This window comes from Lates calcarifer, linkage group LG6 (assembly GCF_001640805.2).
Source record: "Lates calcarifer isolate ASB-BC8 linkage group LG6, TLL_Latcal_v3, whole genome shotgun sequence".
Classification (NCBI taxonomy): Eukaryota; Metazoa; Chordata; class Actinopteri; family Centropomidae; genus Lates; species Lates calcarifer.
Genome location: NC_066838.1, coordinates 6426967 through 6451766, shown reverse-complemented (window position 1 = coordinate 6451766; position 24800 = coordinate 6426967). Strand labels below are relative to the sequence as shown.

The following is a 24800-nucleotide window of genomic DNA, read 5'->3' as shown; positions in this document are numbered from 1 at the left end:
GAACTCCTGGCTCTATTACTCCACACATAAATATGCAACATTTTGTAGGCCTTCTCTATTCACTGTCTGTGTTGCTCTGTTGAGATGTGAACAGTATAGTTTTTCTGTTATCCTGTCTATATAACACATTCTCATGTTTTTTCAACACATTTTTCTGTCAGTTGTCAGAGTTTTCCCACGTCGACTGTTGTCTGTTTCTGCAACTATCTGCTTCTTGTCTGCACCTGGGTCCTATCTACCAGTTCCATCAGAGTGCTGAATGTGATTTTTCATTTTTAACAAAAGCCTAGGAAAAAAAAAGGAAAGAAAAAACTGTGATGTTATTGCCAGTCTGAGTTACTTTTAAATCATCAGCCATTCATTGGTATGTGATACCTAAAAATGTCCTTAAAATGAAAGAAATCTCTGCTGAGCACAGTGTTGTGTTGAGATGAAACAGCATGAAAGATAAACCACACATTCCTGTTGTCAGGATGGAAATGTCATTTCATGTTTTTGGCAATTAAGATGTAGAAAATATCAGACTGTGAGGCAAATGTGAGGACAAAAATGAGACAAGGGACACTTTAGCTGCAATGTAAACATAGCCTTGGAACCAGAGCTCTTATTCATCAGTTTACAAGTGATTTCTCCATCACACTTTCTTTGTCTCCCCATCTCACCCTTTCTCAGTCACCCTCTAGTGTGTCTGTCTCTCTCTCTGTCGTCCAGTTGCTGGGATTGGAGGCCCTCGGGGTATTGATTGGGCTTGGCTTAATGCTGTCAGACTGATGGGAGACATGTGATTCACAGACGAAATTTTGGCCCTGGCACACTCAGCCTCCAAGTACACACATGCACAAGCACACACACACACACACATTGAAGCAAGTGCATGCACACACACTTACAGTACATGAGCAGCAAGTAAACACATACACACAAATGAACACGCATTAGATCATGCACTGATGCACAAAGGCAAATGCATGTACACACACTTAAACGGACACCACACGCATACATAAATGCGCACACTCCCACACAAACACACACACGCACCCTTGGGAGTCCCTCCTGACACCCTCAATCTGTCACAGTGAAAACCCAGAGGACCTCGTCTTCGAGTCAGGAGGGTCGGGACAGTACACTGAGCTCAGCAGAGTTTGAGCTAATCAAGACTGGCAATGACAGACTGCCTGCAATGACAGACGTTTTTTTTTTTTTTTACTTTTACATATTTCACAGTTGAGGATATCTCATTTCTTTGGTTGCAGGCATGGAAAAGTGAGTCTGTCCTGTTGAGCAAATATGGATCGTGCTTAATCACCCGTCATAACACTGAGGCGCTAAGTCTGAATGGATAGACAGGTTCTGGTTTTTCGATATTTACTGACAATAATTACATGAACAATAAAGATTTTTATTATTAATTGCATTCTTTCTGGTTCAGAGAAAATGCAGGAGAATGTTTTATGATTACAGCACGTCCACAGCAGGTCAAAGCTGTGAGCTATAAGCAGTTATTAAATGGTAAAAAAATAATAATAAAGGGCTTTAATCATTGATAATCATAAGTCTACAGAGCAGTAGGATGGAGTCTAATCATAGTATATTCAGAAAAGCATTAATTTATGATGTCTGTCTTTAAAGAGGACTCTAGAGATATTAAGGTTTATAAGGAGAGTAAAAATTTAAGGCTGGTGTTATTCTGTGACTTTCCTTTTTTCTAAATGCCATGAAAAGACAAAAACCACATTAGTCTGTCTGTCAATAATTATGATTTCTCTGCATTGTCTGTGGCACACTATTTAAATCAGTTTGTTCCTACTGAAGACATGAATCATAAAACAGGTCACAAATATACTGTTTCATTTGCAAGAAGTCTAAGAAACTTCTTCTAACAGCTGGGCACTGTATTCTCTTTTTTTAAATATACTGGAATAGGAGTGAATAGTGGATTTGTTAGGGACTATTTTCAGCCACAGATTAATGCACAAATGTTTTTCTCTAGAGAATATTTATTCTAGTGAGTTGGTATGTGTTGGACTGAATCTAAATAAAATACAACAACATAGGAACAACAACAATGGAGCTCTATGGCACAGAGGAATGAGACCAGGCTACAAAAACAATGCTTGTTAGTCAGATCAATTCAGTATTGGTTTAGGTCTTTTCATGGGATTTGTTGACAAACTGAAAAACATAGAATATCGCCAGCCTTATTCCCTGAGGATGCTTTGCCCTCCACTTCTTCATCAATAACACATTCACACAGTCAATGTACATGCTGGAGCTCCAGTGCTGTTTATTTTACTTTATTCATAATACACGTATTATCTTTCATTTTGTCAGAAGAAATACATTTGATTGAATGCTGTCCTTGAATAGAGAATACTGTGTTTCTGTTGATGTTTAATGAGGCTGTGTGCTTGACTTTGAGCCCACTGTGTCTCTCTTTCTTGCTGCCCTAATAAAATGTATATTTGTCCTTTTCCTTACATGAGTACGCAGCGTCCTCCGTGACATCTGGATGTTCTCTTTGTGTGGGTCCCAGGGATGAGTAGCTGCTGCTGAGTCCAAAGGCAATAAGCGTTCAAATAGACAGCCGAGTCCTCAGCAGTAGGCCTGTTAATGGTCTGCATGCAGGGCTGGGGATCAGTGAGACAAATGCGGCAGGAAGCAGTCATGTGATTAACTGACCCTGGTGTTAAATGGTGCCACTTAACCTTTTAAAATTCGATAAACAAGTCAGTAGGCCTGCATGGAGATCTATACCCTCATCACAGTGAATTTCCTGCTGCATAAATGGGTCAATGGCAAAATGTGACCCCTGACTTCCCCTCCTCAGTTTGGTCCAAGAGCCTGTCCTGACACTTAGAGGAACAATTCACCATTAGTTTTGGGCAGCTGCTCCAACACCAGTTTCTTTGTCTTGTGATAAACTGCTAAATTATAGGAATTATAGGAATATGGTCATAAACCAAAGAGTGGGACAAATTAAAATTTTGACTTGATGATGGCGCTACAGGAAAAATCCAATGATCACTGAAGCTGCAGATAAACAAGGGATGTGAGTCTCTGTCCCTAAAAGCCAAAAATATCAACGGACCATGAAGATCTCAACAGTTATCAAGATCTTTCAGTCTGGACCAAAGTGTTGGATCAACTAACACTGGTATCCATGGAACCATGCTGCTAATATGGCCAGCATTGGACATGCAGATAAAGTGATTATGCAACAGATTCAACCTAATTCTAAGAGGATATATAATGCTAGCAAGATGATCTAATGATTTTGAGCAAAGTATTAACATTACTGTTCAAATATTGCCTCTGAGTAATGAGTCATACCATCTAGCATGCACAAATCTGCAAAAAAACACGTGAATGACTGCCATAACTTTTCCGATACCTTCAATATTTCACCTCACTGTGTCCCATTAGTGTAAGAAAATGATGACTCCATTGGTTAAATTTGGCTCTGGCCCCTCTCTCCTTGACTCACTAAATGAGCCGAGTGAAGGATGTTGTGCTCTTCTGCATAAACGCTCGCAGCAAAATAGAGTTTATTAAGACCCATAAAAAACAACATTAAAATTCACAACCAAGGGAGCGTCGCCTGACCCCTGGAGAATGATAAATTAGCTTGTGTTGCTCTAGCAAAACGACCATTTTATACCTTTACCACCCCACCACCCCCACTGGAGCTGACTCCCCTTCAGTGTGGAGGCACCACAAAGGGCCTCAGACTGAGTGGCTTTGGCAGCGAGGAAACGTGTTCAGATGACGCTGATATCATTCTGCCTGCTTCTCTCCTCATAGGAAATCAGTCAGGGGTCTGAGTGACATTTAATTCAGCTGCATGTCTGCTTTTCACATTCATCGGTGTCAAGTGGGTGCAGTGTGGTACCACACCACACATACCTCAGCTAAGCAGGTCTGAATTTGACATTGAAGTGTCTGTTGTAATAATAGAGAGTAAAGGCCAAGAAAATAAAAGTGAGAAATCTCTCCAGAAATCTCTCAGTCGATATAAGCTGTTTAGGGCTCAGTGCATTGATACCTTTGATTATGTTCTTTTCACTTACCATGTATGAAGGGTTTTCTGCAGCTGGTGCTGCTCTGCTTATCTGGGACAGGTTGTAATTGTTCAGTTCAGCCACCTCCTCGTCGTTAGTTTGAGGGATAGTGCAACAGATTTCCTTTGACGGCAGCGCTTCCTTTCCCCACAGACCAAAAATGCAGGTATCTGGGCAACATTTGAGAAGGCAAAACTGAACGTAATGAAAAACATAGCAATGATACACATGGAAAGTTAAGTCAATGCTAAGTCTCACTACTAGACCTGGAAATGTCCTCTGTGCATGTATGAAGTTGTTGCCTTGTGAGTGTCTACCTTTAATGACGATTCGCTCGCTAACCAGAGTCCCTTGCGAGTCATCACCGCCAACTCATTAGCACTATGCTAAGCTAATGGATCAGTAAATGGATTTTTATGTGGGCATAAATGCTAATTCGCTACACCGCTGCGCTATTCAACTATGCTGTGTTTAGCAAGTCAGTCTGAGCCTCTGGGGTGTGTTTGTGTCTCATTAGGCTTGGCCAGGGATCTATTGTGGACAGAGACGACTCAGTACAACGCTGAGAGACACACGTGTTCATCCTGCACCAGGAGGTTTTATTGATGAAGGGGGATATATATCTGACGAATGCAGGCACAGTTGTTTCTTTCTGAATGCAGAGAAACAGCCTGTATGAAGGGTCAGATGTTGTGATGTTGCAGGATGGTTGTTACTATCTGAGACTGGAGCTGATAATTTATGAACAGGTGTGTAGCTCAGAAATAAAGCTCCTCTGTTCCTGCTCCACCATTATACCATGGTTGTTTTATTTATCAATTACTGGACACATTTCCAGGTGCAAGCAGTAATTGGTGATCTGTGTAGGAATGTCATTTTCTATGAAGTCTATATCTGCAATGTCTGATGTCATCACAAGACTTTCTACAACCTTTTACAGTTTTCTCCTCTAACAAATGTGCTAAGCCAATTAAAGAATGATCATTACATCAAATATCATGACTGTACACGCTCATTAATTTTTGCATTGAAGATTATAAGGTTTGATAAACATTATGGTCCTCCCTGCAGCCAGAATAGTGTTTATAGCAGACCACAGCAGCTTCATGACAGCTCATTGTCTGTTTCTGGTAAAGTAAGGGTTTCCTGATATCCAGCGAACACACTGTACTGTACCAGAAATGGCAGGGGGCAGGATACCAATGCTGCACCATTTGTTGATCCTGACAGCAGCCCACATTCAGAACCCTGAGACAGCCAGACAGACATTCAAAATGGAGGGAAGCAGCAGCAGGGCCTCGTTGAAAGAACATCTCTGACTGAGTGGGAGTTGAGTGGGAATACTGGCTCGGCAGCAGCCACAGAAACCACACGTCTCTTCTTTCTACAGCCAACTGGAACACACAGTATTCTTCATTATAGTGTATGTTACATTTTTACCTTTCTTTAAGCAAACATTACCTATTTCTGCTATGTTGTAAAGACGAGGGATTTCTTGGAGGTTTCCTGGAAAGAACTATGTTATTTGGTACTAAATGTTCTGAGACAGTTATTAGAGTTTAGTTATTTATATTTCGGTTTCAAGAGGGGTTTCTTTGATTTAAATTCTCCATAGATACTTAAATGTACGGAAATTATCATAGTTAAATTGTCATTATTAGTCATTTAGGGACCTGTTAAATAAGGAATTAGTGAAAATGTTTGGTGGTTGTGCTGGGTTGAGTGACTATCAGCAACTGTGACACTTGTCTTTGTACAAAACTGAAATCATTATGAAACATCATAACACTGTAACATTAAAACATTTAATTGCAATGGAAAATATTGTCTTTTGATTAGTGTGGGTGTGTATGTTATTGTCATATAACAATCCTCATACATGTCCATAATGGTTTCTCCTCATTGTTGGAGTTTCAAAATAAGTTTTACTCCAAGACTGTAGCAATACAAGAATACTGAATAAATAATTAAGTGTACTTTTTTAATTGTTCGTGTTATTAGATGGAAAAATCATGATGCTCTGTGCAGTTATGAAAAAAAGTACATCACACTGTGCATTATTCTTTAATTACCACACATCCCACTGTCAATCATCCCTCACATGAAGGTTATGACAACGTTTGTAAAGCAATATGCTGCTGTTTTAATGCACTATGCATTATAATACATGATGTACATGGGCCTAAATTTCATTTTAACCTGCACAAGAAAACTTTTGTCTCAGATACTGTTGCTTTCATGTTTGTGTTGTTTGTGTTGAGTTTCATGTTTGGGAAATAATTGGCCTGCAGTTTTGTAGTTTTCACCCAATACCTCTATCAAAACAAGGACAGTGTGAAATAAAAGGACAAAACATTTATATATAGACATCTGAGGAACACTAAAGGCATATATAGTCCTGTCAATTTGAGAACATTCTCTCAGCTTGGGGTCTTAGATAGTCCCTCCACCACACTGTGTCAGAGCTCCAGTGTTAGCGGCTCAGTGCTAATATAGAAAACTTAATTGTGCTGACTGCCTACCTACTGTTCTGACATTTAGAGGAGGAGGTCCAGAAATTTGTTCTTTTTCAGATTTCACTAAAAACTCTAGCAGCCATTGACCGGCTGAGAGGGACTGCAGCAGCAGTTCCTGCGTTGACAATGAGTCAAATCAAAGGGACGATTTATTTAAGGTGAGTGGAAACCAAAGAGGCGATAAATGGAGGCAGCATGAAATCAAAGGTAAGGGATCAGGTGGAAATTGGTATTTTTTCACTACACAAACCACTTTTAACCTGGAAAACACACACACACACACACACACACACACACACACACACACACCAAATACACACTCCACAGCTCCAGGAGCGGTCGCTCTCTTTATATCCTAAAATGCATACATTAAGATGGAGATGTACAGATTTTTTTTTAGAACAAAGAAATAAAATTAAAAAACAAAACAGGGAGCAGACACATTAACAGGAACACCTGTACAATATGAAATCACCCTGCAGCAAACATTACCTCTGTTAGATTACTGTAGCTTGTGGTATTGTGGTACTTGGACTGTGTTTTATTTTCTTCTGTGTTGTTGAAATATTTCACTCCACCTCTTGTACTCTTGTGCTCCTCCTTTTCTTCACCTTCTCTTGGAATGAGATCCACAGAACATAAAATAGATTAACTGAATATATATGTATATATACACAATATAACTTTAAATATATCAAGCGTCTGAAATCAGCAAATAACACTTCCAGCTGGCCAAAACATTTCATATCAAAATATAGTCAATTTAGACAAGGATTCTGAAATACATTTAATCACACATAAATTGATTTTTTAATTACAGAATTTAACTTATGTGACATACTTTAGATCTTTCCCCAGTTTCAATAATATTTTCCCCAATATAAATATCTCTATATACTAAAGAAAAGACAAGAAAGAAAAAGAAAAGGCAAACACAGGATTCATTTGCGTATCTGCGATTCAAATGAAATCCAACATCTGTAAAATCACAAATGCTTCTTTTTGCCAGATGGTGAGGTCTGGTCTGGGCGTGTCCCCAAAATATACAAGAGAATGATTAATGCATCGGATATGACTTATTTCACAGTGTATCTCTGCATGTCCAACACACGCACACGCGCGCACACACACACACACACACACACACACATGAAGTATGGACCATTAAAATGAGCCAGGGGTCCACATCTGCTAAATGCTCCCAGTGGTGTGTACAAGATGTGTGAGGTTCATTGACAAAAACTACTCTTCTAGTCTATGTTGGCACCACATAAAAAACATAAGTTATAAGCTAAGTCATCCAAAATGTCCACGTTACCATCATGACCTTCATTCACTGAGGCTCAGCTCATCTGTGTCGTCTCTTCTGTGACATTCCCATAGACGTTCATGCTTTTTCACATCCACATTAGCCACACTGCGTATGTAGAGATTTTGGCTCTGGCCTCATAAAGTTTCACCCAGCCAAATGAGAGAAAGGTGTTAAAAGGCTAGAATCCAATGGACAACACGGCCTGGCTCAATCTCAGTAAAGCCACGACTCTTCAGCAGCGAACTGTCATTAAAGAAACTTGGCTGGAATATAACCCTGGACAGCTTCATAGCAGTGACAGTAAAGAAGATGAAGGGGCTGACTTTTGAAAGACCTTCTGACAAAGTCTTAATCAAGCTACAAAGGTACCAAAAATCTTCAAGAGCTGCCCCCTGCAGACTGAATGGTGGCTAACAAGAAAACAAAAAACAAAAGGTAAAGTAGTTCAATGAATATTCCACTACCCTGTTCATAACTGTTCCTTTCAGGGTTTTCTTCTATGATGTGTCCATGAATTTAGCTGCAGTGAAAATTCAATGCCGATGGTGTACCATGCTGCTCACTTGAGACTTCTCAGAGTTCTCAGAAGTGTATGCAGAGACTCTTTCACTGTGGTGATTGGAGAAGCTCGGGGGGAATTTTTTGTTTTTAATTTTTTTTACTGAAGGTCAGGCCTGGTGTAAAGTTTTGGAGCCTCATTGGTGAATGGACACAATGTTCGGGTGTAGTGACTGGCATCAGATCCTGTTTGAATTGAGGATGTCAATGAGCCTGTTGAGGAAGGGAAGAAAAAAAACAAGGATAAAATACAAATCACAAGACAGTGTTGTTTCAGAGGCCAGACATGAACCTTGTTGTGTAGATTCCTTGCACTTTTATATGTTGGTGTAAAAGTCTGAACAGGCCCTGGAGTCAGTTTTATGTTAAATTCATGACAGCAGCCTTATTAGGTCAAATGTAGCGTAACACGTCCGTAACATTTTCTAAAACACAACACCACGCTGAAAACTGTTCCATTAATGTAACAGATTAGGTGCATGTCTTTCCCCTGCTTCAGAGCAATGTAATAAATTTAGTCTCACTTAATTATCATTTCTTTTGCACAAAGGAAACAAGACTGTCTTGCTTTAAATCACGTAAACGCTGTAATTAAGAATTTTTAACGTTTGTACCTTAACAAAGTAAGATGTATTGACTTTTTTTGTGCACTAGTTCACAGATTTACTGAAGATGTTCTTTCAGTGCATGCCTTCCATCTTGCTGTAAATGCATGGGGACATTACATATTCTTTTTGCGCATGTCACACAGCTGGTCTGACTGAATGCTGCTGGCGAATGTAAATACCAGACACTAATCGCAGAAATTAAGGCTTCAACAGCAGAACAGGTCTTAAAATCCTTCACTAATACAACATGTGAAATAACTGCCAACATTTTTCTACCTTGATATCTTTAAGTCACTGTTGCTCACAGGAATCCCATCACTACCTTTGATACAGGAGTTGCTGTTACATAAATGTTGAGAATTGTTCAACATTTATGTAACTGACATGTCTGAATAAAAAACATCTATTACTTCAACAGAAACTAAGACCAACAATTTGATGTATTCCAGATTTGAAACAGGATTTATTTAAAGACAGACTTGTAGCGCTTCTTTCATGTAGAAAGAAAGTTTTATGCGGAATTCTGAAAATAGACGGGGCCATGTCTTTATGTACTAATATATTCTTTTTCACATAGAATACATTTCACCTCCAGTGAAATTCTGCAGTTAATGACTTAATTTAGCCAATCATTTGATCAAGAAACCCATTTGAATGATAATGGAACTCTGCCATGAATATGTTATATGGATAAATCCATAAATGTTAATACATAAATGATTCAGGGTGACAGTGGACAAATGTGACACCCAGGACTGCCCATATAAATCATTCAGACACTTAAATATGAGTTGGCAAATCCACACAGAATTGCACAAATTCCCAGGGCTTGCAAATAAATATTTATGACGCCCCCAATTCCCCTCTTCTCCCTGTCCTTGGTAATTGTGCGTGATTCATTTTGTTTTCTCGGTGGAAGAGGGAAAATCAATCTTAGAATATTGGCTAGGAGACATAAAGCATGCAGATCCAAATGCCTGTGGTTTTGCAGAATATAAAAGTTTCACAGATACTCAGTCAATGTTCTCTGGAAAAGAATTCAGTTTAATCTATAGCAGATTTCCTTGTTTTTCAGAGAAAAGAAAAATGTTTGTGGAAGTGAAGTTCACCTGCCAGCAGAGTGAGGCTAACCCGCTCCTGACTCTTGTTCGCTCGCCAACTTCTAAAATGCAGATATTGACTCGGGGGAAATTTAAGGCAGGCGACCAAAATGTGAAGATTTTAAATTATTTACCATGGCATATAGACAGTGATTTGTAAAATGTAGATTTTTTTTCAGCTATTGCTTTTGTCAAAAACAGCCTCCCATAAATATCAGTTTCCTGCCTTTGCCATAAAAGAAAGCCTAGACACTTGAAGTAGCCTCTGCCTTTGATGTAACCACAGTGAGGCTTTTTAGTTTCCACTCATACGCATTTCCAAAAATCCAATAGCTTTCAAGACCTTTGATTTCTCTTTTCTGCATAGATACATCAAAGTGACTGCATCCTGAGAAATGGTGGATTCCATTGTGTCTTCTCCGAGTCCTGGATGGTCTTTACTTAAGCTCGGAGAGTGGTACAGGAAAATGCTTGATGAATAGACACTAATGGCTGATTCATTCCAGGTCTGAGCTACACTGAACCTTCATACAACTTAGAACAGAGACATGTTTTCTGCTGTTCATTAAGTTTCTCGTAAAACTTATCATTTCTGCTTTCTTTAAGATGCAGCAATCAAAAAGTCTTTGTTTGCTTGTCTGTCAAAGTGACCTGAGCCTGGGTTACACACTCACTGTGCAATCTGAATAAAAATACATCATTAAAAACTCACATACCTGCTGTTTTCTTCTGCAGCCTACGACGGCTCCTTGGGCAAAGGCTGGAAAAGAAAAGCAGAAGGTCAGCATCAGAGGAACAGAGGGCCAGCTTTCACTAACGTTTTATTCAACTTTCCTTAAGCATATTAAGCACAGGACGCAGAGCGGCATATGTCCATTTAAAAGCACAGATGGCCTGTCTTCCAATTATATCTAAGGCGAGATGAAGGAAGATGAAGGTTATTTTGTTCTCCCCCGGATTTTATGACCTCTGAGGACACCGCTTCTCTCCTCGACCGAAAAATACGAGTCAGTAATGGCCACCTCATCATCTGCGTTAACGAGTGAGAGATGTTTCTTTTCTTCCGTCAATGGCATCACACAAATAGAAAATTTTATCACATTAGCTGTAGGGCAGGGTGATAAACAGTGTTCCACTTTGTTTCTCTGTGAACAACAGCTTCTTGCCTCCTACATTCATCTTTAGGAGAAGACATGCAAACATGCTGTTTTCCCCTTGACCGGGGGAAGAAAACAGCTCCCTTGCCTTCTTAATATTGGTGAATGAGCCACTTTTGTGTAGATAATGACTCGGCTAATCATAATCAGGAAGCTAATGGTCTGTTTAGCCAATCAGAGGAGCCAGGGCGAGACGGCTGTCTGCGCATCGCATTGGCATTCCCAGCAGTCACTGCTCTCCTCTCGGCTGTGCCAGGCTCTCTGCAGCAGCGAGGCAGACTTGGTATTCCGCTGTCCACCCAGCCTGACGTCCCGCGATCTGTCGCTCTGTCTGTCCGAGCGGCCGACTGGCTGTGGCGCTGTCGAGGAAATTCAGTCCTCTGAAGAGGCGCTGATCCATCACACCTCTCTAGCAGCATGTCATCTAAATGCTAAGTACTTCCACTGCATCTTTAAATCAAAACAAGAAAAGAAATGAGCATGGGGCGAGCAGTTGGAAGGGATAAAAGCTTATAAGGGCACAATAGAATCTGCAGAGCAAACCCTTAGCTTTTTGATTACATTCATTTTCGAGGGAGAGGAAATGTGGAAGTGAAGACACTGGGTGAGAGGAATGTGCATGAGGAACCCAGAGACCTTGTTATCCCCTCAAATGAACACAGAAAAAAAGAGAAGGGATGGTTATTGATACACGGGCCCCAAAGGTTCCTTCAAAGAAAATAATATGTTGTTTGATTTCTCTCCAAAAACCATCATGAATGCGCCTGGGCTGCTCCTACAATAGAGCCCCTTCCCTCTCCCTCGTCTCCCTCTCTCAGCCCAACTCTTGGTTATCGATTGGAGGGATTCTTGAAGTCGGAGCAGAATGCTGAGGCGGCAGAAGCAGCCAGCACTATTAACTGCTCCTACTAATTAAAAGGGTAACAAGGTGAGTTTGGCCCCATGGGATGAACTGTGCAAGAGCCGGCTGTTTGCCTGCCACGCACACCGGTAAACAGTGCTCACCAACTCTGGTGTTTATACGACAGGAATCCAAGGACATTGAAGTCATATTCCTCTCCCCGTGGCATGAAGGATGACGAAGATTCACAGATAAGGAGTGTGTGTGAGAGAGAGAGAGAGAGAGAGAGAGAGAGAAGCTGGGAACACACTAATAAGAGCTTTGCTAATTGGTTACGTTGTGGTGAAATTGAAACATTTGGACCTCGTCTCTGAGCTCGGGGTGCCCTCGTTTCATCATCACTTGTAAACACTGAGCACTGTGCATAAATGATAAAGTTTCACAGTTCAAATGAGGTGCATAGCCTGGATCTTTGAGCGAGTGCCAGTGGAGATTGGCAAAAATATTAAGGGATTCAATTAACTTCCTTCCTTATCATCAACACAGCATATTTTGGGATCAAAGTATTTTTAAGATACAGTATGCTTTGCATTACACAAATAAAATCCACAGCCAACGTAGCATTACAACTCCCTGAAATCTCCGTAGCCAAGAGGGTAAACCACTGTAGGTACAGCAGACAGCTTGTTTTCCCTGTGCTCAAGGGGAAACAAAGCAGAGACTGCACATTTGGTGGCTCTTCAAGCTGCAAAATTCTCACCAGCAGCCCACCCAGCCATTATGGAGACAGGCGCTGTGCCATCACTGCAGTAAGTAAAAATCTTTCCCCGGGGTCTCTCATAACAAGTGGACTCCTGCACAGGACTTAGCAGGTTTCATCAACTGGAGACTCACAGAGCTCTCAGTCATTACCGGCCTCTCCAGCTGCTGTTGTTATTAGGCTAACAAGCGCAGCTAAAGCCTACTAAAGACCCTGAGTGGATCCTTCATGGCCAGAGTATGAGCCTGATGTACAAAAGCATCAGAGCATCAGACCCACAGTTATCTCAGAGGAATGAAACCAATATTTTACTACAGAGCATGTGCATGCATTTGCAGCTTTATTTCTTGAAAGGCAGCCATGGAAAAACCAACCATCTACTTCAGATCCTTCACTGAAGTAGTAGCCACAATATCATAATATAAGAGTCCATTAAATGTGTTTTTTTGTTTGGCTTTTAAACCTTAACATATCTGAATCTGTAGTTACTAAATATGTTCACCAGCTAGTTGCCAACTCTATCTGGATGCTGTTTGGACTGGACAGCTGGTGTTTCGTTGAAAACAGCTGCCTGCTGTGGTATAAAACACTGGTTGATGAGAGCAGAATTTGTGAAACAGTGAGGGAGATTATAAAGTCAAGTGATCGCTCACCATAAGTTTGTGACTACAAGTGACCCCTGTCAAATTACGCACATTATCATTATACACTGATAACAGAAAAATTGTATGTAGCTGGGTGCAGCTACATACAATTACAAATCACATGTACATGTAGTATTTTCAGATGTATTTGCTCTAGGCAGACACTGGTTTCCATTCATTTCTGTACGGTACGAAAAATCAATGTGGAGGCTCTTATAAGTGGCTGATGTGAGTAATTACTACAGTAACATCAAGTCTGCATTAATTTCTGTAAATGTTACATTACGGCTACATGATAATGCAATTAAAGTGCAGATTAATTTGAAAAGTAATCAGTGCACTACCTCAAACCAATAATCTAATTCTGACTAAAATGGATTCAGACTTGATGTTCCCTGGGATGATAACACAAATCAAGCAAGTGTCAAGAGCCTATGTATTGATTTTCAAACTGAAAGCAAGGACATCTGGAGTGGATGGTAATACATTCAACTTTCTAAAACACAGCAGCATACATTGTTTTGTTATATTATTATTATGAGCAGGTTAGTACAGCTGTCACATAGACATTGTGGCAATCAGAGATGATATGGTCAAGTCAGTTTTATTTAGTCTAATACCTCAAATTACAAAGTTTTGATATTTGGCCACTTCACAATCTCTACAGCAACACTCACAATCCTCAGTCCCTCACTTCAAATAAGGAGAAACCAAACTGATAAATGTGCATTAAACTGAAAACAGCTCTCAAAAACAATTAGGTCTTATAAATTCTGGTGTAGTATAAGTACAAAGTAGCATAACACTGAAAACAACTCAACAAAAGTGCAAATATTTCAAAATGATACTCCGTACTACTTAAGTACAGTATTTGAGTAATTGCAGGTAGCTGCTCTCTACCACTGGAAACAGATCTAGGTTGTATTTTTAGTTTGACTACAGTATCTAAAAATGAACAAAAAATGATAGATTGTGGCTGACTGCATCAGTGGAAGCAACACTGAACAATTTATTAAAAATGTATAAACAAAAGATCCAAAGGGCACAAAAGACATCCGAGCTTTGAAAGAGGATGCTGCTGAGTTTGCTTGAATGTGTCCAGTCCATAAACAGGCTTTCTGCATTACTTATTACAAAAACCCTGTGTTGAAATGTGGCCTGTGGCTCTGACAATTTCACACCAGACGAAGCTCTGGAGACAAGCAGTGTGCAGGGTAAAACACAAATGGCAGTTCAAAGCCTGACTATGACAGAACTTCAAATAGGGGAGCAGGGTAAAGTGACAGCAGAAGGGACTACACTCATTCCTGGTCTCAGACAGAGAAGGGGGGGGGGGCAACATATGCCCAGCAAAGTAAAACTGAAAAAAGAATTCTTTTAAAAGATGATGGCAGTACCAGAGGAAACAAAAACAAAAAACAATGTGTTACTGTTTTACACCCTGTGAATGACTACCAAAGGATACTGTAAATGTAATCATGAAGCTTCCTGCAGCATATGTGTCGAATAACACAACATGTGTGACAGCACAGATGAAAAAAGGAAATGGAAAGGTGGGCTTAGCAATTTCTCTCTTTTCTGAACATCTCTATCAATCTGACCTATTTCAATATATTTTCTGCATCAGTCCACACGCTATCTCCTCAAGACTGATGATCACGCCACAGCATCCGACAAACAGATGAGCTGGAGCCCAAGGAGTGCATTTTTCTTTTCCACTTGATAAATAGAAGATCTGCGAATGAAACTGAAATAAAGACTATATTTGCTTATCGAGTGTAACCTCTTTGTACTCTGTGTGTGTTTGGCAAGGGCAGACATGTTGTTTGAACGTCAGTCATTTTATAAATGTACGTCCAAAGGCTACAGTATGTTATCCCTGTGGATCTACAGGGAAGCTGTCACATACAATATGGCACAGCTACTGTCAGTTCACAAACGAGGATGTATATGAAAGCTTGGAGGTGAGCCAGTAAAATTTGAAACATAAAAGATGGCCTCTCGCTCTTCTGTCTGATGCTTGAATAGAGGATGGTGGTGCATTCAAGTCATGACAATTAACTGAAAACAGTAGTTTAACTGCAGATTTGCATCTCTCTTGGCACATACCACTGCAAAAAGAAAACAGAACAACAAAAAAACTTTAGTAAAAGTAAAACTCTACTTCTTTTAACCAAATGCTGCTGAAATAGATTCTATTGGTTATGCACAGAATTTAATAATTTCAGCTGCAAATGAGACTGAAAACCAGCAGAGCATTGAAGAACACAGTGCACAGTATGCATATCTAATATTTGAAAATGATCTGGCCTGGTTTTCTCAATGCATTTTGAAGAAGCAAATATTTCTCTAATGACCTCCAGTCCTGATTTCCTCACTAATATTTTCCCGCTGTATTAGAAAGGAGCCCATTTATTACATGTCCACTTACTCAGGGCACATTTTTACTGTATATATCCTTCAGAGCCTTCAGTACAGGGAGTTACTATTCAAGAAACAACCTACTTTACTTCTCTCATTATGCATTTTATTTAGGCTAAATGAATGCTGCTGGTCACAGCTCTACAGCACCTAATGAAAGTGATTTCACCATCAAAGACCACCTTTATCTAAAGATGGCATCCCACTGAGAATACAAATATGTGGGCAAGAGGTTCAGAAGGCAGCTCTGTGACAAATACAAGAGTTGTGAAAGAACAAAAAGCAATAATTTACATAATCTAAAAAAAATAAATAAAAATACACTCAAATCATATAAAAGTTAAGTGCAGTCAAACAAGCTGATGCAACTGCAAATTAGACTAAAAGCCAAAGGAGCTCTAAAGGACCTCTTGAAACATAGATTTTATTCTCAGCGGGATGAGCTGTTTAGATAAAAATGTGGTATAATCAGAATGGAAAACGTGCCTCTAAAAATGATCACATTCACAGAGTAAAGACTGCCCCCCCACCCCCCACCCCCGCCACACACACCTTCACCAGCAGCGGCATTCAGGCCTTTCAGCTGAGCTGAAACATTTTCTGCAGGATTATGGTTTTTAAATTAGCACAGAGCCGACAGTGGTCACAGGTTGTTTCTGTAACACTGTTGTAATACATCAGACTGTGCAAAATGCTATTTTGTGGCACACACGTGAAGCATATATGAATCACCACATACAGACTGGATGTTTAAATATAACATGCAAACATTTTTTCCAGAGACGGAGCAGCTTTAAGATCATAAATCAGAGGAGAAAAGGCACCTCTGTTTTTCTGGTTGACTAATGTTATATTTGGTCTAAACTGGTTGTGTTGCATCAGCAGCGAGTGAGCAATATGTATGAGAGCTGTGTGGGTGTCTGCATCTGCATCTTTTAGTAGTATATTAAAAAACAAAAATTCAAGTGCACAGATCTGTTATAGGCCAACTTTATGAAAGTCTTTTAATAAGAAGCAAAAGACGGAAAAAGACACAAAAACATTATTCTTATTATCTTTACTCTTATTTTTTCCTACACTCATGGTATTTATTCTTAAGGCATTTAAATCAGAACAAATTTTGCTTTTTAAACAGGCCACACCTGAATGAATGTGAAAATGTGTATTTTGTCTTCAATGAGCGTTTTTCTTCATGACAATTCCCATCAATACTTCTCCATTGGTTCTTACTGATCATCACTGGAGATTACAGGCACAGGAGTAAACAGTGTATTTGTTGGGGACCATTTTTGGCGATGTATTAATACATATTTATTGATTAAGTGAGTATTTACAGCAGCGGAATGGTGAATGTGGGTTTGAGTCAAAACAAACTACAGTGTGTGTGTTTGTGGTAATGAAGGAACATGTCACCCAGCACGACTCTGTGGCTCACTGATGGACAATAATGGAGCTCTGTGACAAAGAGGAATGACTTCACAGGTTTAATTTACTAACAGGATAAATTTTGGTCTTGGTGGTCTCCTTTCCATGAGATTTGTTGACATGAAGAATACAGAATATAAAAAAGAATTGGCAGGTGTGGGATTTTGACAGTAGGACTGAAATGATTTCACCTGCTTCTTGTACAGTTTGAAGCAAATCACTAGTATAAAAGAAATGAAATAAATGTAAGAAAATGGTAGAAATAAGCTGAATTGCAGTTGCTGGAAAAGTGAAACAATATTAGATTTCACCAGCTGTTTTGAAAAACAAGACACCATCAGAAACAGACAACCTGCAAGGACATTTCTGGCAATGCACCTGAGACTCAATTTTAAACCTTATTGCTTTCTGTTTATTTCTTACTTGAGCACGACATCCTTTTCAATCCCTTTACACTAATGATACCAAGCCAACCAGAGATCTGTCATCTCCACCATGACTCTCCATCCTCACCAGCTAATCTACAATTCATTTCGAGAAGCTGCAGACAAACAGTCGTGTTGCTGACAGAGCATGGGAGTGTGTTGCGTTGCCTTTGAGAAGCGAGCTCATTAGAAATCCGTCTCAGGTCAGATGGGTTGCCAGCACAGCAGTGACCATGGCGACACATGACTTGGCTGCCTGGTTGTTTCTCGTAGACATTGAAGCCTTTATAACTGAGGTGCTGTAGCAAGTGTTACATAATGACACTGTGGAGATAGATCATCTGTCCATGTCATTTTCTCACCTCTTTCATAAGAGGTGAGAAAATAACTCCTAGTTCCTTCATAACTGGACAGGAACATTTGTACTGATACAGTGCCATCAGTACAATTTTTTTAGTTTCCCTCCTGCATCACATCTCCAAAATTTCTTATTCAAACACCTGTTTTCTTTTTCTCTGTTTCTCAGTGAGGCACATCTTTTCCTTCTTTTTTCCTGTACAAATCAAGATTTTTGTGTCATGTGGCATCCTTTCAAAAAGCTTGCAGAGCTAACTGGCTGTGATGTCCTCATGTTTACAGCAACACTGGCAGGACTATAGACACTCCACTAGTTTTTCGCCCTGACTGACACTGGAACAAAGAGCACATAGCTGGAGGAGGGCCACCAGAGCAGAAAAAAAGAAAATGCTAAAAAACATGATGCAAGCCTCTCTGACCTCCCAGGTCCTGTTGTGTGTGTATGTCTGTGTGTACGCTGTTCATTTTGCAACTCTATCTTCGTTTGGAAAAAAAAAACAAAAAACGCCCAACTGCAACTGGTCTGATTCTCTCTAGGCCACACACTAGCTGAACAGTAGCATTTGTTGTGTGGGTGTAGGAAGATTTTTTTTTCCAGCTACTGTCGAGTATTGTCTGAGGGATGGAGCGCACATGACGCTGCAGCCTGAAAATGATCCAATCAGGGTTTCAAGCACTTGCATTTTATAATTTAAGCTCCCTCTGGCCCATGAAGTAACATTTGAAACTGGGAACATAATATTTGGGAAAATTGTCTGATCTTATCCTGCACTGAAGCATTTCCTGGTTTCAATTTGAGCCCATCATTTGATTAGCAAAGGCTGATAATAGACCTCAGTTGTGCTCTTGTCGAGCACAGACCAAGTGATGCAATCTCACAGCCCTTACTAGCCTGAAAGGAGAAAAATCACTTTACTGCTCTAAATTCTGTCCGTCCTTCTTGTCAATTTTCCACCTGATGGCTATTTTTCCACCCTCCATACATTCACACACATCCAGCACGCGGCCGCACTCTTGTGTAACCCAGCAATTCACATCCACACCCTCCCTGTCAACTGTATGAAACCAATCTTGTAACACCCCGCCCCGCCCCACCCTACCCCTTCCTGAAATGCACCTTCCACCATCGAGAATATCATGTGTAGATCTTTCAGCGGCTCACTAGTGAAGACAAATTGCCAGCTTGTTTGGGGGGGGCCTCCAGAGAGTGATTCATATTAATGGCTCGCTGGCAGTGGAGAGCTGGCTGCATATGCAAACGCCATTAGCAGGTGAGGCTGGAGAGTGTGACCTGGCAGTGCCACCATGAGCTGCACACAAAGGAGGGCAGGCGTCGAGGAGGAAGCTGAGGAGGCTTTGTTTAGAAAGAGCTGCAGGTGTAGGGGAATGTGTATGTGTAATTCAGGTAGACCGGTTAATCACTTTATCCATATATCAAGTTGATTTTAGCATTTATTTATTCCAACATTTATCAAAATATTCAACAGTTTTATAATATTTATTGTAGAATTCAGGGTTTCAGCCCTCAACAGTTTTCCACACAAGTTTGTGTTAAAAATGCATCTTTGATTTTTTGTTTCAATGGTATTTTTTCCAGTAGGTAACAAGAAAGGTCATTGATATTTACATAAAATGATCCAATTAACCAATTAACACCCACAATCCATTAAGACAATGGACCAGAACATTTTGATTAATTTAGTTATTTAGGTTTTAAGGATTTATCACTGTTTGACTATGTAACACATACACATAGTCAAACACGTGTTTAATGTGTGAGGAGCTCCTCCTCTGAGGAGAATCAATGTGCCCAGTAAATTTGCCTTTTCATTTTTAATATTTCCTGTCTATATTTTGGCCTGATACTGGTGCTAGAGGAAAGGTAAGGGAGTCAACAACAAAACAGGTTTGAGACTAAGAGGACCAGGAATATTCACAGCAACAATTTCATGACAACTCAGCCATTAGTTTTTAAGATTGGCTGTTAAAGTGTTAGTCAGAGAAATTCTGGCGTCACTGCGGTGCCAGAGGAAAGGTTATTGGGTCACTGACATCAGGGAATCACATCAGCAGTCATTTATTGGTCCAAACAAAACCAGCAGTAGTTGATATGTCTTTCTCTGGATGATGTGATGGGTGAACAAATGAACACCCTATCCCTGGGCTCCACCCAGGACAGTATTGTCAGTGGGTCCACTTGTACTAATCCCAGTGGTACACAATATAAAAATGGCCTACGCTGGTTGACCCAGTCCAACCAGGCAGCCAGGACAGGCACTCACCCAAAAATATTAACAAAACAAAAGCATGCTACATCTGAAAAATAACAGATGACAACAGAGACGGTTCCCTGGAGGAGATGTAAATATGTTTTCTGGTTACATAACACAGCTGCTGAATTGAGGAATGTTGTTGTAAGCTCCTTTCCTCTCCTTTTCTGTCCTAAATAACCAGTTGTACAATGTAAATATTGCTGCCAAATTCAAACGTCTTTTTAAACATTTAAACATCTGAACTTCATAGTCATGAATTAGCTTGTAAAAAGTAAAATGTAAAGGTAAGTAGGGTTAGGGTTAGGGTTTCGTGTGTCAAATTAAATTAATCAACATTTGATATCGTCCCCTGCTCATCTCATTTTCAGCATCTATCCACATTAATGTGGCTGCCACTCAAAAATAAAGTGTTTCTGCCTCCTCAGCCAATAAAATACAGATTGAACCTCATTTACAGTTTTAGTTAGAAAAAGTAAGATTTGATCAGGCATTAAAAACAATAAGCCATTTGATAAGGGATTTAGATAAATGGTAGATGGTAAAATGCTACTGAACCCAAACTCTGTGCATAATTGATTATCACAGCATCATATATGTTCTATTGGATGCATGGTTTTCTGCACGATCTGCCACCATCAGGTATATATCTCACCTAATTCTAGTGGCTAACTCCACCTACGTCAAACCTGTGCACCACAGCATGAATAATGATTGCAGCCATTATCAGCTTTCAGAAACCCATACTGTCACACTGAATGCTGGTATATAATGTGATTATGAGCACATGGAGACAGATTCTCTCACAGTTCAAACTCCCTCTCTACACTCTCTTTCTCACACATACTTGCGCCCAGATGTGGACAGACAAAGCTTGGCCAGTGGCCGAACGACAGTCTGGCCCTCTGTCCCGTTCCCTCTCTTCATGCTCCAGCCCGATCAATCCTCCTTATAGATTTCTCATTTTCATTTATCTTCCAGAATGTGCCTTCCTCCCTTTTCAGGTCTTACAACAAATACCTCTGGATACCTCCTCTCTTCTGCTGCCAAATCCTCACTATCCCTGCCCCCGCAAAAAAAAACAAAAAAAACACCAGCATCACTTGTATTTAACTTCCAGAATAAAACTGCTCGGCAGCAGCTAATTGGGGATATTCAGTGGAACACGTAATCTGCATTTTTGTAAATATATGTACAAAAGCAAAACACTAACCTAAGTGTGCTGTCAGGGTAGATTATAGCATGGTGGGAATGCGTGCGTGAAATCTGCCGCAGCTGCCCAGGGCTGCTGGACGGAGGAGACAGAGGAGCGGGAGAGATAAAGAGACAGGGTGAGAGAAAGATAAAAGAGAGAGAGTGAAAATCAGAGACAGTCACAGGTTGACCTTTGGCCTTGTGTACCTGATGATGAGGACAGCAGTCTCTCCAGCTCTGTCTTGTCATCTCTTGCTGACATCAACGCTTTGTATTTTGCTGTTTCACTCGCTCTGTCTCTTTAAGTTATATCCCTCTGCCTCTTCTTTTAGTCTCTCTGTCTCTCTGTATTTTGACATCTTCATACCTGGGGCAGATATCTGTGTATTTGCTACTGTTTGAGCAGATTTATTCCCTTTACTATGGTGGAAATTTGAAATGGTCTCCTAGAATCTATAAATAAGCCCAACTCATACATTGGCCAATAATTAGATTATCACTAATACAGTGTATTAATATTTAGACTGATGAGTGCAGTGGCTGAGAGAGCTCAATGCTCTGCAACTGAAGAAAACACAAGCAAATTAAGAAATTACCTTTTGATCAATTTGACAACATAATTAATGAGTATGTATTCTTAATTTGCATGTGTTTTCATAAGCTGCAGTGTGATGAACGCTCTCAGCCACCGTAGATAAGTGTCCAGATATCATGGCTATTATTTGTCTCCCAGAGCACACTAAAGTCAGCCCACTCAGTGACAATAAGGTGATTTTAACAAAAGTGAACAGAGACTGATATATTGTCTTCTGACTCTGACTCTGACTTATTTAAAGGTAAAATATCAGTGTCGAGTTAAGTTATATGGTCCATATATGAAGCAAGCCTATTTAAATTGAGTGATAATTACTGAAATAAACTTAGCTAACATTAATTAACCTTAGCCACCATTAGCTATGGGTCATACCTGACCAAGTAAGTGATTCTACTACTCTTGAGGTCTTGAAGGACAATATCATCGGCTTTTGAGACAAAATTAAGCAGCATATCACTGACAATATTAAACAGAATGTTAGTGGACAAAATGGAGAGATGACTTTAGTTTAAGTTCTTGTTACTGTTTAATCAAATAGATAAGAGCAAATGGAAGTTTAGATTAGGTTCAGATTAGATTTCAGCGTCTGCATGGCTGCTGACAACAGGCGCCAGGTTTAAGAGACACAGCTGGTGGAAGATAATTGCGTTTCTTGGACCTGACATCAACACCACATCACTAAAAATAACTGGTGGATAATGCTCACCTGGTAAAAGAAGCTGAAGTGAAGTAAAAAAGTAAAGTTGAATGGTGTGAAATTACCAAGCAGTATGGTGTGAACCACACAGCAACAGTGAAACCTGTATCCATGGCGACTCAGTAATTGACTAGGCAAGCAGTAGCGCCCGGAGAGTGACTATTATTGGCCACTCTATAGGTGTCTTTAGAGTTTTTTTTTTTTTTTTCCCAATCATGGCATTCAAACATGATACTTGCTTTATAACGATACAATCACTCAGACTAATAAGATGAAGGTATAAAGAATTTGTGTTTGCTGTACCATTGAATCAAGTAACAGTTAATCACATTGCAAAGCCTCGGTTAGCGTTGTGGCATTGGCAGCTCTGAGGCATTGGATGCATGTAGCACTGAGAGAGGAGCCTACAGAAGACCAGATGACACCATATTGAAGGTTTTAAAAATTCACCATGTTTTGTGTTCATTTACATCTCTCACAGAGTCAGGGAGAGGTTACTGAGTGTTGTCAGCTATTGTTACTTTCCTCAGCACTACACTGATATCTGAAATGTCTGATCTCATGGTTGAACAAATTATTTTTTATCAACTGCTCGTATTCATATCTGAATTCACAGTGTGTCAGCATTAGTCAGACGTTTTACTGTATATGGACAAGGGAAAACCTCTGATAATTGCCCACACAGGTTTGTTTGTTTGACTGGTAAATCAACAAAGAATCAAATGGCACAGAGAACTGCTACTGAACACATCAGTCGTGGTTAAAACAGTAACAAGTTCAGTAGTTTTGCACTGGTGGCTGCACCCCAATAAGTGATGTCACAATAAGTGGTGTTGTTAGTTTTCCCAGGGCTCAATGTATACACATGTGGAATGTAAAAAAACAGCAAAATAAAGGGGGAATTTGTATTTATTCTCTGCCACCAAACATGGTGTAGAGTGGGTGGTGGTGATGGTCGCTTGCCAAGATCCTCAGCCATTGATGCGTGTACAATACAAGGGGTAAGAATATACCCTCTGAGAAACACTGCTTCTGCGGGGCTGTCTGGATGCTACTGTGAGTAGCTATCGGAAAGTTACAAGATGAGTCGGGGCTAGCTGCTTAGCATGCCAACTTGAACAGAAGAAAAGAAGTGAAAGAACAAGGAGCAAAACATGTTGGAGACAGCTCTTTTTTGAGTAGGAGAATGACATTTGATGCTGAAAGTTTCTGCTAGACTGGTGAGTAATCAGCTTTTGATGCAAACGTTAGCGATAGAAACACTTACATATAGTTCCTTTATAAGACTGAAGACTGGATTGGTACATAATGCCCATAATTAAAAAGTTATATCACACTTGACCAGATCACCTAAAATCCTGTACGTTTCACTTGCAATTTCAAGCTTTTTGTAATTGTAAATGTATTTAATGTATTAGTAATGTATTTAAGCTTTGGAAAACTCTCCACTCATTCTTATCCCCCTCCCAATGTTCTTAATAGTATTATAAGTGTCTAGGAGAGATTCTGATTCAAAGTGATACCCAGTAGTGTGTTTATTCGATTTTTTTCCAGTAGAGTATCCTGTAAGGTTAAGTTGTGGATTATAATTAAACCAGTGACCAGAGTTAGGCCATAAATTGACAATGCTTGGATGTTTTTCAGCTCACAGAGAGCAGTGCAGCATCAGTTTTTATTCCCTTTGTGATTCAGTATTGATGCAGCCTTTGAAACCTGGACACTGACTTGCTGTTTGACTGAAATATGCTACCTCTAGCTCTGGGCTGAGGCTTCACAAGACACTATCAGCTTGTGGTGTGGTCACCCACACTGAAAATGTGAGCATGATGCTGTTAAGTGCATATGGCGTATATTAATGT

At 40.0% G+C, this 24800-nt stretch overlaps 1 protein-coding gene across 1 annotated transcript in view; it reads right to left on the bottom strand.

Annotated features, from left to right (window-relative positions):
• Positions 1–6028: 6028 nt before the first annotated feature.
• tafa5l (TAFA chemokine like family member 5, like) overlaps positions 6029–24800 on the bottom strand; it is a 44804-nt gene continuing 26032 nt past the window's right edge. The window contains exons 4-5 of the mRNA XM_018675221.2: positions 10872–10915; positions 6029–8660 (exon numbers count right to left, since the gene is read on the bottom strand). Coding sequence (XP_018530737.1) covers positions 10892–10915 — 24 coding nt within the window. The 3' untranslated portion in view covers positions 6029–8660; positions 10872–10891. The remainder of the gene's footprint in view (positions 8661–10871; positions 10916–24800) is intronic.